General features: G+C 31.7%; 1 protein-coding gene across 1 annotated transcript; it reads right to left on the bottom strand.

Moving 5' to 3' along the window:
- Positions 1 to 7786: 7786 nt before the first annotated feature.
- Positions 7787 to 11929, bottom strand: LOC137837860 (uncharacterized protein At4g15970). Its single transcript, XM_068647013.2, has 5 exons — positions 11465 to 11929; positions 10618 to 10899; positions 8895 to 9260; positions 8295 to 8776; positions 7787 to 8152 (listed from the first exon to the last, which is right to left on the bottom strand). The coding sequence occupies exons 1-5, from the start codon at positions 11576 to 11578 to the stop codon at positions 8101 to 8103; spliced, it is 1296 nt and encodes a 431-aa protein (XP_068503114.2). The 5' UTR covers positions 11579 to 11929; the 3' UTR covers positions 7787 to 8100.
- Between the last annotated feature and the right edge of the window lie 7210 nt (positions 11930 to 19139).

Here is a 19139-nt window from a genome sequence, read left to right on the forward strand (position 1 = left end):
AAAAAATATAACTCAACTCACTTTATTCTTTGTGTATTTGAGAATAGATTTAATTTCATATTAGATAAGGTTCAGTCTCATTAAAATAAGACAATCTCTTATCTGGAATCCATAATAATGACAATATATTATATATTTTAAATGATTCAAAATTTATAATAAATTTTAAAATAATAACCATACATATATTCAATAAATGAACTAACCTAATCTGTATTTATTTCTCTGTACGAAAAGAAAATATCCCATTTATTTCCTACTCATAGTTCTGATTTTCTTAGCAATGAATTGATACAAAAGGAAAAGGTTTGGTGAAGTTATAATCCTAAAAATCATGAAGCAATTAAAAGAGCAGTTTTTAACATGAATCTTTCTTTCGTGTTTTACACATTTTCGCATTCTTTAAGATTTGGTGTAAAACTCTATTTTTTGGTTACTGCCAAAAGAGCCTTTATTTCACTTTCTTCTGTTCTTGCTCAAATGAAGGTAAATATTCTGTTTCTAGAGACTCCTCAGAACTATGAACACTGAACATGCATTTCAACTTCATATGGGTTGTGAAGCAATTTCTCATTCCACATCAATTTTCAGATATACCTTTCACGAAACTATGAATTAATTAGATGGTTAAATAGTATAATGTTACAAATATAAATTATAAATATAAAATTGTAGAAAAGGATGTGTTATATATATTTATGGAAAAGTATTTTGTTAGATAATTGTGATTTTCTATTTTTAATACATTTTAAAAGAACTTTTAGAAAAGTTTATTAAAGTAATAAGACATGATAGCATGCAAGTGATTAAAGAAGGTGAAAGAAAAGAAACATCTTAAAATAGAAATGATGATAAAAGGTATGAAAAGATGTAAGTTATAAGTTAATTCTTTTTACCAAATAAGTTTTAAGTTAAGAGTGTTCATTGATAAACACGTGAAGGTGAAGAGATAGAACAAATTATAGATATAAACTGGTTGTAATTGTTAAAATAATATTTTCCTTAACTTAATTAAATAATTTATAACTAGGATATTATAATGAGTTAGGATTTTGTTTTGCTATCATGGTATAAAAAAATGTTGATTCTCTATAATTGAAGTCTAACCTTCATCGTATGATTCATCATGTGTCGATTAACATTTCAATACTTAAAAAAAACTTTTAAGTATTCCAAACTTTATAGTTTTTTTACTGATATTTTAGGGTTTAGGGTTTGATATTTTCTTAGAAAAAGTCAATTTTGTCTCTAAGTTGGGTTAAAAAGATGGATAAGGAGAAATCAATAAGGGAAACTGATGAACTACCTCTTGTTTTTAAAGTTGAAGTGAAAGTTAATAAGATGACCTTCAAAATAGGTTAACTCAAAAAAAAGTAATGGTAATGACGTGCATCAATATCATAAGATTTCATTATTATTGCCGAATGAAAACGAAGATTAATTTAATTGAATTTTTTAGATTCAATCGCTCATTTTTATTAACTTTATGGGAACTACGGATTAGAGAAGGACTTTTTTGTTTGCCTTGTTGTCTTTATTTAATTTATTTCAATTTATTTAAATTCTCAATGTAATTGCTTAGGTTTTATTTATAGTTTTTTTTTTTCATGAGTTTGGTTTAGTCCCATATTTTTGTTTTTTTATTTTATTTTATGTTATTTTTCATGTAATGACACGTTTTCTTACCATGTGTTTTGTGTTTTATTAATGAAAAATTAAAGATTACGTGAAATTATATTTAATAGTTAGATTAATAAAATATAATTATATTAAACTATTAACCATATAATATTACGTAATTTGAATCACATTAGACTCTATGATGTGACTGAAATCTAGTGTGTGCTTCCTCAATTAAGACATATGAAAAAATTACTAGGTTTGTCAAAAATTGTGATAAGTTAGTTCATAAACTTATTACATAGATATTTTCGAGAATTCGAAATGAGATAATAAATTTAAAAGTTAATAATAAGGTTGAGCCAAACAGCAGTGAAGAAACGCCTTGAGGAAGATGATGGTGCACGTGATTGCTTTGCCCAATCGTGGTGAAGAAGCACTACGAAGAACGTGTCTTCAGCAGCGAATGAATCCTAAACGAAAAAGAAGAACATAATGGTAATGAACTGAGAAAGAAAAGAAAATCTATAATTCAGTGTATTTACTAATTACAAGGGTACATTATATAAAAGGACCAAACAGAGGGATAAAGAAAATACAAACTGAAAAAAACACAAAAACAAACTAAAAAACTTTATTAGTTAACTTTCTTAACTTAATGTGTAACTTGTAGAAACACATGGTCTTCAACTACAAACTCTAAAGGTTGTTTTCTTTGATCAACACTAGACTTCTACTTGCTCATGAAAGCTCTCATCTTATTTTGTATCAATTTGACTTTATTTATGATATTCTAAAATAATTTTGATCCTACTATCAAAATTTTCCTATTACGGTACCAACATAAGGATTCTTGCACCATATAGTGTCATATAGTTAGTATGATTATTTTTGTTAGGAGAAATTCACCAAATACAACATTTCATCTCAACCTCCCAATTATTCAAAGGAGAGATTCTTAACCTAAAATCATGGTCCATGAACCAATATAAAAGGTAATTAGCTTTAAAGAGAATTAATGTAGTATATGTTTTTGTTATCTATCAATATAAAAAGTCCTCTTTTCTTATATGAATTAAAATTTAAATTGATATAAAACGTATTATAAATTGGACTTTAAGTCTAACTCAACCCCATAAAACCGGCTTAATAAGGTGAGGTTTGCATCCACTTATATACTATGAAAGGCGACTCTAATCTCTAGTCGATGTGAGATCTCCAACACACTCCCCTCACGTCGAAACTGTCAACTCGTACGTGAGACTATATATTATGGGTGGTCCGATAGCGGGTGACATGATAGGCCCAACACAAACATTTGCTAGGATAGGCTCGAACTAACTCAACCCCATAAAACAGACTCAATGAGATGAGGTTTGCACCCACTTATATAATATGAAAGGCGGCTTTAATCTCTAGTCGATGTGAGATCTCCAACAAAACGTTATTTGATTCATATTAATTTTTACGTAATTACCTTAATGAGTGATATTATTACACCCATATTTGCACGAAAAGTTAATTAATATAGTATAGTAATTTTATAGATGAAGGGATTCTAGAAATAAGCAAAATGAACAAGATTTGTTTTTCTTTGTCACTCTAATGATGATTTGGTGCAAAGTTACGTTGAAGAGTGAGTGACGAAGTGATGATTTGTTGGGCACTCATGCATGCAATGGTGGAATGCCTACACTAATTAATTATAGTGCCAAAGGACGTGTTATGCAAGTCCATTATAATTCCATTATTGTTCCATCTTTTCAATTTATTAAGCTAAAAAACTCAGAGTTGGTATATGAGTAAGATAACAATCCTAAAGTGTTTCATTTGTTTATTCCTAGGCAATGTTCATACATTCAAATAAGGTGGTCTTAATGGAGATTATACCTCTTAATCATAACACTAGTGACCACAACAGAAAAATGTGCTTCTTGTCTTAATCACGGTGAAACTCATACTTAATTACGTAACTATATATAGAACCACTTATAAATTCTAACAGGAACCATAATTTATTGTAACTTCACAGCTACCCCCTTTTTTTTATCACGCATTAAAGTTCATTTAAACAAAGTTTTTTTTTTGTTTTTGAAAGTCACTTAAACAAAGTTATTGGATTACATCTTAAATCAATATGCATTAGTTGAAAGTGGAAGTACTACAAGTTGATAGCTTTTCTAACTCAATTATAAAAACGATTTATAAGATTAAATATATTATAAAATATTTTTATTTATAGTCGATGTGAGATTTTCAACACATCCCCTTACATCGAGACTCTCTAACTCGTGCGTGAGACTATATATTATGGGTGGTTCGATAGTGACCTGATAGCGGGTGACCTCATAAAACTAGCAAACTCTCACTAGGATCAACTCTAAATGACTATGATATTATATTAAGAAGTGAATTAAGCTTAACCTTAACCTTATAAAACTAATTTATAAGATGGGGTTTGCACTCACTTATATTATAAAATGTCCTTCAAATTGATGTGGGATCTCTAACATTTCGTTAATTAATCGTAGTTTTAGAGATTTATGTCTCATTTGATGGTATATTACACTATGCACTACAAGAAAATCATTAAATAGAAACCAAATTTAGAGACAAAAAAATAATTAGTTGCTATATTGACTAAATTAGTGACCATTTGAGACTAAAATTTTTTTGGTTTCTAAATTAGTTTTTGTTATTATTAAATAGTTTTTAAATTGGTATCTACCAAGGTTGTTGCTACCAAATATAGAATCTAGATAATTGGTAATTAAAATTTTGGTAGCTAATTAGATACCAATTTAAAAATTATTTAACAATAATAAAAACTAATTTAGAAACCAAATTTTTTTATAGTCTCTAATTTAATCAATATAACAACTATTTTTTTTTTCTCTAAAATTGGTGTTTATTTAATAATTTTTCTTATAGTGATCCAATAATTTAATTAAATCATGTTTTCATAAAATTTATGGTTGAATTGAATTTTTTCACACACATAAATATATATGTTTATACTTTTTTAGACTAATAAATAGTTATTTCATATTCTATTGTATATATTGATACTTTTTAATTTTTTTATAAAATTATTAATAATGTAATAATATATAGAGAGTAAATGGTTATTCCTAAGAGACATTTAGTAGAAATAAATTTAGTTTAGTGAGACTTAAACCCAATTTTTTTAAGTTTGATTTACTTTTGAAAAAATATCATTATAAAAGAAAGTTTTTTCAATGTTTCTTGAAAATATTTTAAGTCAAGTTTGATACAAAGAATTATTGTGGAGATATAGATCTAACTTATCTTAGTTGATATAAAATTTTAATGAAAAAATATCACTTTTTCTCATTAAAATATGGTAATAAATTAACTACTATAATAAAAATAACATGTTGTTATATGATTTATGAAACCTTTATATAAGTATTTTCAACAAAGTTCCTAATTATTCAAATAGAATTATTTGACTACTAAAAATCATAATTGTTAGAATTTATAATTCCTAATGATATGATTTTTTAATATGAAAACAAAAATCTAGTACCAAACATATGTAAAAGAGATATTTCATTATCCTTTAACTGTTCATTATAATTATTATATATAAAAATAAATGATTTAAAAAGAGTAAGTATAAGTTACATGTAAGTAACTTCTTCCTTATTTTTATATATGAAAGAAGATTTTTATTATGATGAAAATTTACATATAAAGTATTATTTAAAGAATATCCGAAACACATGTTATAACAAGAAAGAAATAGTATTCGAAAATTTAAAGTTCATTAATTGTTGGAATGATGAATACAACTTCAGTAATATTTAAAGTGAAATATCATTATCAAAGAATGTTAGAAAATTGAGAAGGCACTAGTTGGTTCATGGTTATCCCTTGGATGAGTCACGTATGATAGTTTTTTCTTTCTTTTTGGGGTATGTTTGTTTGGTGATGATTCAAACATAAGCAGTTCAAGGTGGCTGCTTCAGTATCTTTGATTCTTTATGATGTCAACGTTTTTATTTGTTTTTGTAAACATCCTTTTATTCTTCTTAAGAGACCACTAGTATATATACTTTATGTTTTATGATAGTTGGATACGATTATTAAATGTGATACAATTTTTTAATATTTAAATAATTATATATTAAAGTTTGAAAGTTAATATGATTAATTAAATGAAATAATTTTGTTTGTTGATACTTTATAAAAATGAACATTATTTAAAAGAGTTATTATTAACAAAATGTTCGCTCTGCTTAGAAATTACTTTATAATTTTTTATTAATAATAGAAATTATTGATGTAGTCCTATGTTGATTCCATGTAATTCTTTGTAATGTTTGATATTTTATGGTTTAATGTATGCCTTTTGTTGATTAAATGGATGAAGAAACTGAACGGAAAAGATGAATTTGGTTAGTAAATATAAATGCTTAGAAGAGGTTAGGCCAACTTTCAAGAGATTCTAAGCTAGACATAAAAACTAGTAAGTGAGCAAAGAAGACAAAATGTGTATAAATTTGGACAACATTCTTTAATCAATTATAAACTCATTTATAAGAGGGCTAACACTTCTATTCATAGTGTTAAGGGTAGAGTCAAGAGGGCTAACCTTGAGAATTCTCCACTCCCATGGTGATAATTGACTTCCTCTCATTGGAGTAAATCCTATCAAATGTTGACAAGTGTCCTCCTCTACTTGAAGAGAATCCTTTCTATCAAGGGATGACATATGAATCTTCATGCTTTCCTTGCCACTCCATGTTTTCTATTTGCACTTTAGTAATTTATTTATGCACCCTAGATGGTCTAAAGTTGCATTAGGTCCACGGAGGCCCAATTGTAACTCGTTAGACTTTTTTCTCCTATTTACACCCTACTCTAATTGGCCCAGTACATGACCCATGAAAATAAGCTCAATACATGGTCCAGGTACAATCCCAAATAAGGTCCAAATAAAGCCTATACTACTTTATGTCTTATTTGTTCTGCTAAACAAATGAGCCTAAACGGGTTTCCGTCGGCGAAGGACATCCCTCTTGAAACTGAAAACATATAGATTAGCAAATGAGACTGCCCACACTGAACACCAAATGCAGTGACTAGATGATCCTCCATCAATTACTTTCGATACTAAATATTTTTTAGTTCGTAAAATCACATCTAACTTAATCAATATAATGACTAATTATTTTTTGTGTTTAAATTAGTTGTTATTTAATGATTTTCTTGTAGTATATGATTACTTTTAAGTGAGTCATATTGAAGTGATATTTAAATACATGGATATGTGGATCTTTAGACAATTCGTTATTTTACATCTTAGTCTTTTTGTGCATTTAAAATATTTTCAAACAATCATTTTTATATATCCAAAGTTCTCATCACTCTTTCTCTATCCCCTCCTTTGGGATTGTGCAATTTGAAAACATGAAAAAAAATATACTAAAAAGAATGAAAGTTTTTTATTTTTTCATAACATGGAAGGAAAATTGTGGAAAAATGATGTAATTTGAAGATATTAGGTTGTGGGTATGGTGTGGTGGTGAGTGATAATGGTGGAGATTTGAGGGCTAGGTTTCAATTCATTTTGATTTTTTATTGGTAGTGGTGATTAATGAAGAATGGCGAGAGTAGTTAAATGATGGTACGTATTAGGAGAGGTTTTTTATTGTATGAGAAAATTATTTAGGGACTCTTAAGTCAAAACGAATTGAAATTTTTGAAATTTTAACATTTTTTTTAAAGTATACCATACAAAACGAATTGAATTTTTGAAACTTCTAGAGTATACATTTTAAAATCTGTTCAAAATTTAATATTTCTAAAAATTAATATTTTACGAAAATATATTAACATTTGAAGATTTAAATGACAATTGCATGTTATTTAAATTACTATTTTGGGCTCATCGCTGATAAAAAAAATAAAAATATTTTGGGCTCATTTATTTATAAAAGCAACTGAGGCCCAAGATGAAATGTCTGAAAAATAAGTGAGACTGAAATTGGGCTGGGCCCGGAATAGAATTATCAGAAGATTCATAGCCCAATTTTATTATTTTATTTTAAAATTTTATTTATATTCATTTTTATCAGTTAAATATAATGTTTTATTATTAAAGGGGTTGTAAAACAGAATTGAAAGAAAAAAGAGTCTCAAACAAAATTTGTCCATTACAACAGAAAACCCAATATACATTATACATCATATACATAATCTTATTGTGCAAAAAGTAGAGAAGTTTTCAAGTAATGAGGCATGAAGTTCATCTTTTTCACCTCTCTAAGACTCTTTCATCTCTCAAATCTCAGCATATCCAAACATTAAACTCCTATTCAAATGTAACATTTATTTTTGTTCATATTCATGTAATAAAATATAATATTGTAAATAATATTTAAAAAAAACTATTTATTATTTGATGTTCTACCTATAAAATGTGAGCAACAAGTGTGATCACACAACCTCTGTTTATTGTGGTTCCTTCTGCACTGGTATGGGATCTACTGGTATAGGAGTTGGACTGCATCATGTCAACAACAATGCACACATTATACAACACACACAAAACCATGTTCATTCGTAATGTTTAATGTAGGTACTCCAAAATAACTCATGTATCATGCACAAACATAAGAATGATTAAGAAAAGTGATTGAGATTACCCGCAACGTTGTGGTACTGTCCAAGAAAAATTTAAGTGTTCTCGATCATTGTCAGATAATGCCATATACCTCTTCCAATCTTCAAGCAGAATTTTGAGATCATTGACTTTGTTTTCTATGCCAATACAGCAATTGGCATGCATTGTTGAGACCTGGTTGAGGTCCTTGCTAGGTTCACAAAACCCTCCAAAGTACTTAGTGCTAAGGAACCTGATCTTCACCTTCATGTGAGCAATCAAAGGGTGCATTTTGACCATGTTGAACACTGCTTGCTCTCCAAATCCTGGGAAGTAAATCCTAGCGTTAATCCAGAACTTTATGAACCATATTGTTCTCTCATTCGATCTCATATACTTAAACCCTCCATTTGGAAAGTTGCTTATGTCAGAGGAGTTCCCATTGAAGAAATCACAAGCTATTTGGAAATCTGCATCTTCGTAAAATAGGCCGAAGGGATCTCTAAGCCACATTATATCAGTATCCTACAAACCAAAACAATCATCAAATCAAAAGGGTCATCAAAACATTCAACACTGAAAATTCTTAAGAAGCTTTTTCTTTCAAAAGAAATGTATGCACAATGAATGTGTGTGTATATACCGTGAACAGAAAGTTGTATCCCATCTCAAGGACAGAACCAAGGAATTTAGCTCTACCCCAAATCAGTTGTAGGTAGTTTGGGGACATGTAAAACATTTCACCAGTGAAATTTCCCTCTTTGGTATCAACTTGGTAACAAAAATTGTGTCTGGCAAGGCAACGAGCATGTGTCTTTGGGTCATACGTTATTACCACCAAGTGGTTTAAAAGCCTCTGTGTCTGGTTCCCTACGCGAAAACTCTCAAGAAAGAGGTCAAATATGGAACCTGGCTCTGCCCATGCATCGTTCAAAGTGGTGATTATCACTGTCTTATCCTTCATGGATGCGTTTCTGAGAATATTCTCTAATCTTCGGTTGGTTTCAGCCTGATTCATAAAGCCACATTACATCAAACACTTGGTAAGCATTTCACACAAGAAATTTATAGAACACTTCATATATAGTCCAATCCCTTCATAGACTGCAAGAGAATCAACCGTGCAGGAAATCAAATTATGTGACATGAATAATGCACAATGGTTAGAAGAAATCCAAAAACCTGTGCCATTCTCTTTAATGTGTGATTTCAAATTTAGAAAATTAGTAGTATGGTATGGGATGAATTTCTTTCTGAAGTATCCTATAATCATATAACAAAACTTCATTATTTCTTTCTTGAATATTAGATGAATCAAACATAAAATAACAGGTGTTCTTAACTATATGGTGTTAGTGTGAATTGTTTATTACTGGAAATAAAGTTTAATATGTCAAGGTGCTAATATTTCACATCTAAATTCACATTACAACTCAGTTTTTTAATTGATTAAAAACAATTGTTATACTCACTTTATTCACAATTCTCATATATTTTTTTATATTAAAGAATTATCTCTCACTAATTGTGAATGATGTACATTTATCAACTTTTTTCTTTTATTATAAATTTTAATATTTTCTTCCAGCAAATTTTCTTTAAGCTGTGTCCCGCAATTTTTTTCTCTCAAATATATATATATATATATATATATATATATATATATATATATATATATATATATGCTTCGTATTGATTGTCATCATTTCCTGTTTATCATCCAAAATCTGAAATTTACTATTAGCACTTAATTTCTCTTTTGTCTACTTGTTACTAAATTTTGAAAAAACAGCACATTTGAATATTTATTTCCCTCATTAATATATATTGTACTAAATATTTAACTCCCAAAAACAATATTGTGTCAATTAAATAATTATTCAAACAGTACAAGTTTATCCAAACAGTTCACATTTTAGTAGTTTATTTTTTTTTATTTTTAAATAAAAAATATAAAAAATCAAGTTTAGAATTAAAGTGAATTTTGAACTGTTTTAGAAAACGGTTCTATTTGAACAATTATTCAGTATAATATACTGTTTAGATAAATATTTGACACAAAATACTATTTGAGCAAGTGTTTTAATTTGGCTAAAATTTCTCTTATTATAAAGTTTTGACTTTTATCCTCTCCTAGTTTCATAACATCTGAAACCATTTCCTTAATTAGTGCTAACAATAAATGGATTAGGGTTTTAGGTTTTGTGAGATGGTTCTGGCACCACTAGTTGTTGTTTTCCAGCATGTTCATTTTTGAATAACTTACCATATATACCAAACACATAAATATCAGTTTTTATTGTCTGTAAAACTATAAAAATAGCATAACAACGTAAAAAGAAATAGAGAAAGAGAGAGAAAGTGACCTCCTTGGAGTCAACGGTGAGGTAACGTGAGAAGGTAGGAGTCTGAATGGGAGTTGAAGAGATGAAGAAAAACATGCACACGACAGCGAAGACAGCAAGGAACATGGTGAACTGCATGACCCATCTGACTGAGAGGTGATTACCAGGATTCCATGGATTGTTGTCTCCGGCAGCATTATTCCTCCCGGCGGAGGTAGGAGAGTAGTCCTTCATTGTTTCAAGAGCTGAATTCGGATGAGAAACATGACTTCCTTCATTCCTTGAAGAGGAAGAACCACCTTCCTGAACTTACCATCCATTTTTAATCATAATCAAATACTTCTTATACTCTTTTTTATTTTTATTTTATTATTATAAATTTAGGGATTTTTTTTAGTGTCATTATTCTTATTTTGAGATTGTACATTAATCTATTGGTTATTATGTATATATATTGCCTATTTTTGTGGGTGTATAGAAAAGCTTAGTTGTATATAAAAGAAATCAAAAGTTCTAAAAGTGTAAGCAAAAAAAGTAGAAATTAGCTATTAATTATAATTTAACCAAACTATGATCTCACAATAAAAAAAATTAAAATATTTTCACCAACATAAAGTTAAGTGAAGGCAACAAAGTGCAGGTGAAGGAGTTTTCTCCATCTTTATAGGTTGCATGCTTTTTGTCTAACCTATTAATATATATTAAGTTTGCATTCTTATCATCATTACATATTTTTTAAAATATTTATTTTGACAATGTCTATTGTTCTAATTACAGAAATTAAAAGGGTAAATTTAAAATTTAAAATATAATTAAAAGAGTAAAAATATGGTTAAACTTATAATAAAATAATGTAATGATGGATTACCTTGTCACGATCATGTCTAGGGATGAGAAACTGGCGATTAGAGTTGGATTCTGATCTACAATCGTCGAACCATTCAAAATCGACGATGGTGTATTCTGAACCACACTTTACCATTTAGAACTTTGAATATTTAGGATTTCCGATGATGCAAGAGATGAATTTCACACGTTGGTTGCTTTTGTTTTGATCCTTAATCTTTCACTGTGGCCAATGCTTCCTTCAGGGTGGTGGTTGACGATAACTTGAACCTTCAGAATGCCCTAAATTTGATGGTACTCCTTCATTGTTAGAAAACCAACATGCTCCTTCAAAGTTAGACTCCAATTCCATGCATGGCTTGGCCATATTTGAAAGATCGAAGATGAAACATTCTTACGCAGTGAAATTTTGTGAAGAAAAAAATGATCTCTGGAGGGATATTGCAAGAAAAGAAAGAGAGAACACTAAGAAAGTGAGGCTAGACGCAATGTTCTCACAGCAAAACAAATTGTTACGAATAAATTGAACAAGATTTCTATATTTAGCAAATAATTATAATCCGTTACTTTTATGTAATTAGTTTTGAGTAATACTAATTTGGATTATTATGACTCACATCTGGTCTGGAGTGTGAATAAAATATCTAGAGAAGATTAATTTTTGGATAGCATAATCATATAAAGAAATCACGATATTATCTATTTGAAAGAAAATTATAAAATAACTTTGTTGAAAGATGGTAATGATATTAAAACAAGAAATACTAATAAGACACTTTAATATTTAATTATATATTGAGCATGTAAATAAACTAATTCAATTTTTTATTGACTTTTTCCTTTCATCCGTAGCTTTATATTAAATATTAAGAAAACTATAATACAGTTTACTTGTAAATTCGTTTATTAGGTAAAAAAACATTGAAATTCAGAAAGTCGGACTAAAAACAAAATATATTTAACGGTTTATAAAATTTCATGCTTCTTTTATTTCTTCCAAAAGATTTTTACAAGCAGTTTATAACATTTTCTACACTAAACTTTATAAAATAAAATAAAGTGATAACTTAATAAGTACTAGTAAAATTAAAAAAACCACACACAACATTTTCTAATAATAAAAAAACTTGTGTTCAAACTGAACGTAGTTTTCATATAAATTCTTCGGCATGATGGATTAATAAAAAATTACATAAAAAAAATTGAATTTTAAGATAATTTATAAAAGTCAATAAACTTATTTTAGTAACAATTCCATGAACCATTTTCCAAAAGTATATACATAAACAACTCACCTAATTACATTTTTTATGAGAATTACTACTAATAGAGTAGTAGTAGTAGGTCAAATTCATGATATTTTGCACATAGTATGTTTTATAATATTAACTTTTTTACTCTATATATTGTATTTATTGAGTAACTGAAACAATGATTAACAAAACTAATTTACTTTGACTAAGATTTTAAAAGAATTTAGAACTCCCTAATTATACTACAACAACAGCATCGCTAGGGTTTTTGTTTCTATCTCTCTGCGAAGCCTGGTTCCTCCAACGCCAAGCCAGCAGTCGCCGCCGCGGTGCAGCAGCAGTCGCAGGTAAAGGCGACAACGAAGCAAGTACTGTGAGAAAGACGATGACGAACCCCAATAGCAGCAGGTCCAGGTTACGTAAATTAACGAAACCGAAACCCTATTGAAGATTTGGGGGTTTTAGGGTTTCCTACTAAAGGTTTTAAAATGGCGGAGGGCTCTGCGGGTTTCCTCATTCCATGGACTTGTTTGATGGATCGAAAAGTCTGTCCTGATAATAAAGTATATTCTATGACCGGTCAAAGGAAGACTTTTGCTCGGGTTTTGGGAAATACATGTGACATTCCTTTGTCCCAACTACCTACCCCTTGTATTAAGGGTGACATGATTGCTGTCCAGATTGATGAGGCAGATTACTTGGCTGGTCTTGAGGATTGCAAAACCCATCTCCATGGTCGGGTTATTCTATCTAAGGGGGATAAACCTCTCACACACCTGGATTTAACTAAAAAGTTGCAGCCGGTGTGGAAAGCTCTTGGACCATGGAAAGCAATTCCTCTTGGAAAGGGTTTCTATGAGTTTGAGTTTGCTTCTATAGAAGACATGCGATGGGCCCTCGGGATGGGTTCCCTGAAGTTATCTCCTGGTTTATTGAGACTGTTTGCCTGGACAAAAGACTTTGTCCCATCTACCATGAGGAGTACCAAAGCTCAGACCTGGGTTAGAATTTACCATTTGCCTTTGGAGTATTGGAAACCAAGGACAATATTTTCCATCGTCAGAGGCCTTGGTACTCCTTTGTCTTTGGATGAGCATACTATGAGAAAGAATAGGGCTATGTTTGCTAGAGTGCTGGTGGATATTGATCTGTTGTCCCCCCTTCCTGATCAGCTCTTGGTTGAACGTCCAGACTTTGCTTTTGTAGCTGGTGTGGAATATGAATGGCTCCCTCCATTTTGCTCTCATTGTAAGATGATTGGGCACGAGCTTGCTCAGTGCCGGGTGATCCATGACCAGGGTCGTGTTCCTGGGCCTCTACATAAACCTTCTCAGAAGACACCTTCTGATGAACAGGAACAAGGGAGGACCACGATTCCAACCCAACGTAAAGAATATCGGAAAAAAAATCTGCAGACGAAGCTCTTAGAAGGTCCCATGGATAATTTGAGAGTTGATGCTACTAGTGGGGTTAATGTAGGGTCACCCCTGGGGCACCTTGCTGATAAAACAGATGGAGGAGAGGATGATTTTGCAGATATGCCTCCTCTTGAGGATGCTTCAGATCATGATAGATCCTCACCCAAGCAGGGGTTGTCCTCTCCCACTTTGGATTCACTTGTTGTTATTCAAGCTAAGGACTCAGAGTCACACTCAACGATTCTTATTGATGATCATCATGTGGAGGCCTCTGCTCTTGTGATTGTACCATCTCCATTGCGTACTACCTCTCCTCGGAGGGCTAAATCACATGCAGATACTAATCCTAATGTGGAGGTCTCTACTATTGTGACTGTACCATCTCAGTCGCCTCATACCTCCCCTCGGAAGGCTAAATATATTGGGGATGTTAAAGCAATATCGTTGGTCCTTCAAAATCACTTTTCCTCTCTTGATGGTTTGGAAACTACAGATGTGGGAGGTAATTCTCATATTGGAGCGTCAACTATTCCGCCTACCATTGTTGGAATTAATTCTGATCATATTGAAAATCAGGTTGTTTCAAAATTTTGGGCTGACTCTACTGAGATGGAGGAGGATGATAGTGATAATGGGGAAGAAACAGTTCGCACTAAAAGAAAACCAGGGAGACCACCTAAGGGGACTGGTAAATCCAGGAAAACTGCTAAGGCAGTTCTCTCTACAACGTCGCAATGAAGGTCTCTTCTTTTTTTTGGAATGTCAGAGGATTGGGAAACCACAAAACTGTGGAGATGTTGCTTAGTTTACTTAACCTACATAAACCTCTCCTGGTTTTTCTTGCTGAACCCATGATGTCGTACACTACTGCTTTTGACGTCCTTTTCAAATCTGTCAATATGCATTTGGTGGCTACGTCTCCTATTGTTAATAAAGTTGCTAAGCTTTGGTGTTTGTCGGTTCCTAATCTTGTCCAAAATTTCTTGGTTAATGATCAATTTATCTCTGTAACTTGTCTTTGGCAGGATAAAAGTTTTAGCTTTGCAGGTGTTTATGGTGCTAACACATACTTGTCTAGACGATTTTTGTGGAGGGATCTTAGTTTCTTCACAGGGCCTTGGTGTATTCTGGGAGATTTTAATGCTGTGCTCTCGGCGGATGACTGTAAAGGGGGAGTGGCTCCTAATCAGGTTTCTTGCAATGAATTCCTGGATTGGATTAATACTAATGATCTTTCTTGTATGCCTTTTACTGGATCTTGTTATACTTGGTGTAACGGAAGGAGAGGGTTGCATAGAATTCACAGAAGACTGGATAAGGCTTTATGTAATGGAGTGTGTCTGGATGAATGGGATTCTTGTACTTATCAAGTTCTTGTTAAAAATTGTTCTGATCATTCCCCTATTCTTGCTAGTCTTGCTAGTAATTCTTTGCGGAAGGTTAGCAATTTTCGTTTCTTTTCTATGTGGCTTCAGGACACTTCGTGTATGAAGCTTATTCATGATTCTTGGGCTAATAAGGTTGTTGGTTGTCCTATGTTTATCTTGCAACATAAGTTAAAAAGGTTGAAACTTGAGCTCCGGGACTGGAATAAAAATTCTTTTGGTAATGTTCATAATGCAGTTCTTCTTAAGCAGGGTATCCTCCTTGGTATTCAAAAAAACTTAGAGACTGCTAGTTTGTCTGATAGTGATGGGCTTCTTTGTCAAGAAAAGATTGCTAAGGAGGAGCTTGATCATGCTCTTCACTGTCAATATTTGTTTTGGAAAGAAAGGGCTAAAATGTTATGGTTCAAGGATGGAGATCGAAATACAGCTTTTTTCCATGCTGTGGTCAAAAGGAGAAATAATTCTAGTGGGATTCATCGTCTACGGATTGATAATGAGGTTACGGAGGATCCTAAAATCATTGAGGATCATATTTTGGACTTTTATAAGAATCTTTATGCTGAGTCTATTTCTAATGTTCTGAATGCTGATAATATGGAAGATTTTATTGGTACTTATATTCCTCCGATGGTTTCCTCTGAGGAAAATATGATGTTGATTAAATGTCCTGATTTTTCTGAAATCAAGAATGCGGTTTTTCATCTTAACGGTAATAGTGCTCCTGGTCCTGATGGTTTTGGTGGTGTTTTCTATCATTCTTGTTGGGAAATTATTGGGACAGATGTTTGTAATGCTGTTCAACAATTTTTTAAACAAAATTGGGTTCTCCCTGGAATGAACAGTAATGTGGTATCTCTTATTCCTAAGATTCAGGGTGCTGATTCCATTAAAGATTACAGGCCAATTGCTGTTGCTAATTTCAAATTTAAAATTATTTCCAAGATACTGGCGGATAGGCTTGCTCTTGTGGCTGCTAGAATCATTTCTCCTAATCAATATGGGTTTGTGCAGGGTAGACAGATTCAGGATTGCATTGGTATTGCTTCTGAGGCTATTAATATGCTTTCTAAAAAGGTTAGAGGAGGTAATGTGGCTTACAAAGTTGATATTCATAAAGCTTTTGACACTCTGAGTTGGAAGTTCTTATTATTAGTTTTGAAACGCTTTGGTTTTCACCCCTCGTTTGTCAGTTGGATTAGTACAATTCTCCGTTCAGCTATGCTTTCTATCAGAATAAGTGGTAGTTTGGTGGGTTTTTTTCCCTGCAGTCGAGGTGTAAGACAAGGTGATCCATTGTCTCCTTTACTTTTTTGTCTTGCAGAGGAAGTTCTTAGTAGAGGTATTTCTAAACTTGTGAATGATAAGAAGATTTTAAATATGGCTAGTCCGAAAGGTTATCTCACTCCCTCTCATATTTTGTATGCTGATGACATTTTTATTTTCTGTAGAGGGGATATTAAGTCTCTTCGAAATTTGAGTACTTTTCTTAAAACATATGGTGATTTTTCTGGTCAATATATTAATAACTCTAAAAGTAGTTTCTTCACCATGGATAATTCTCCAAGATTTGTCACCAAAATTCAAAATAATCTTTCTTGTAGTCATGGTTGTTTGCCTTTCAATTATTTAGGAGTGCCTATCTTTGTTGGTGCTCCAAAGTGTCGATTTCTTCAACCTTTGGCTGATAAAGTCAAATTGAAGCTAGCATCTTGGAAAGGTAAATCTCTTAGCATGATGGGTCGGATCCAGCTGGTCAATACAGTGATTACTGGATTTCTAGCTTATAGTTTTAATATGTATAAATGGCCAGTTTCTCTTATTAAGCAAGTTGAGCAGTGGTGCCGAAATTTTATTTGGACTGGTGATATTATGAAAAAAGGTATCGCTACTGTTAATTGGGCGAAAATTTGTTCACCTCTTGAGGATGGAGGCTTGAATATTATTAATCTTCATCATGAAAATAATTCATATCTTCTTAAGCTTGCTTGGAACTTCGCTTATAGCAACAAACCTTGGTCTTTACTCTTGAAAGCCAGAGTTCTTAAATCAAAATACGAGTTTAGAATGGTTTATAGATCCTCCTCTCTTTGGCTTGGAATTAAACAATTTTATTCTATCATACTTGATTATACTTCTTGGACTGTTGGTACAGGTTCTTTTATTAATTTCTGGAATGATAAATGGTGTTCTACTACTTCTTTAGCAAATATTGCAGGGTTATCTGATGGGGCTAACATTCCGGATACAGTCTCTCAATTTTGGTCAGGTTATGATTGGAATATTCCTTTATCTTTACAGCAGATGCCGCATTTTTTTAATCATATCATGGTTAGAGAGGAACAAGATATTCCTAATTGGATTCTAGATGAGTCTGGTCGTTTCACTCTTAAATCGGCTAGGACTTTTTTCTTGGAACCAGGAGTTCCAGGTGGTTGGGGTAAGTTCATTTGGTCTTCATCTATTCCACCTTCCAAAACTTTAGTACTCTGGAAAATTTTTCATGGGAGACTTCCTACAGATCTGCATATTCAGAATAAGGGTTTGCATATATGTTCTATGTGTACGCTTTGTGAAAATCATGAAGAATCTATTCAACATCTATTTTTTGAATGTTCTAATGCATTACATATTTGGAGTTGGGTTCGACAGATTTTTCTTACTTCTCATTTCTCTAATAAGGATGATCTTCTTTCTTTTATTAAGAGTGATGGTAGTCCTTTGGTTAAATTGATTAAACTTGCTGTGACAACCTTTTCTATATGGATGATATGGCATATGAGGAATTATGCTAGATTTCAGGATAAGATTGAGGTTTCTAAGGCTATTTCGGTAATTAAAGATTTAACTCGTCTAGTGGGAAATTCGTCTAAAGCTTCAATGAAGAATGATATGTTGGATTTCAACGTGATTAAGTTTTTTGGTATTAAGACTCGTAGTGGGAAAGTTCTTCATCCTCTTCCAGTTAGATGGGAATTTCCTTCACCAGGCTGGGTTAAAATTAACACTGATGGGGCTGCTAGGGGGTATCCTGGTCTTGCTACTTGTGGAGGTATTTTTCGTGGGAGTATGGGAGAATTTATTGGTGCTTTTTCAGGGTTTCTTGAAGTTCAAACTGCTTTGGTTGCTGAGTTTTATGGAGTTATACATGCTATGGAGGAAGCTCAAAAGATGGGACTTACTAATGTTTGGCTTGAATGTGATTTTGTCTTGGTTTGTGCTGCGTTTACTGCTAGGACTACTGTTCCGTGGATGCTTCGTAATCGATGGAATACTTGTCTTAATTTCTGTAGGACAATCAGGTTTAGGGTTACTCATATTTTTCGTGAGGGAAATGCATGTGCTGATAAGTTGGCTAATTTAGGGTTCATTCATAGACAATCATTTCATTGGTATAATAGACTTCCATCTAGTCTGTTCTTAGAATTCTTTATGAATAGGTATAGTCTACCTATGTATCGTTTTTGTTAACATGTGGGTTTTGGTCTAGTCCCCCCATATTTTTGTATTTTCTTTCTTTTTCCTTTTTTTAATAATACTTTTTTCATGTGATGGCAGATGATTGTTGTTACTTGAGATGTCAGCCTAGCTGAGATGTCAAGTTGCATAGTGATGCCTAACATGAAAATTTTCATTAAAAA

Source organism: Phaseolus vulgaris, chromosome 4 (genome assembly GCF_051622355.1).
Source record: "Phaseolus vulgaris cultivar YP4 chromosome 4, ASM5162235v1, whole genome shotgun sequence".
NCBI classification, from domain to species: domain Eukaryota; kingdom Viridiplantae; phylum Streptophyta; class Magnoliopsida; order Fabales; family Fabaceae; genus Phaseolus; species Phaseolus vulgaris.

What these genes read in the sequence shown, in the direction of transcription:
- LOC137837860 (XM_068647013.2), bottom strand. Translation starts at nt 11,578, where the DNA reads ATGGTAAAGTGTGGTTCAGAATACACCATCGTCGATTTTGAATGGTTC. An exon ending in TCACCGTTGACTCCAAGGAG is followed by an intron (nt 9,261 to 10,617) that starts GTCACTTTCTCT and finishes TTTATGAATCAG; the next exon opens with GCTGAAACCAACCGAAGATT. An exon ending in GATACAACTTTCTGTTCACG is followed by an intron (nt 8,777 to 8,894) that starts GTATATACACAC and finishes TTTGGTTTGTAG; the next exon opens with GATACTGATATAATGTGGCT.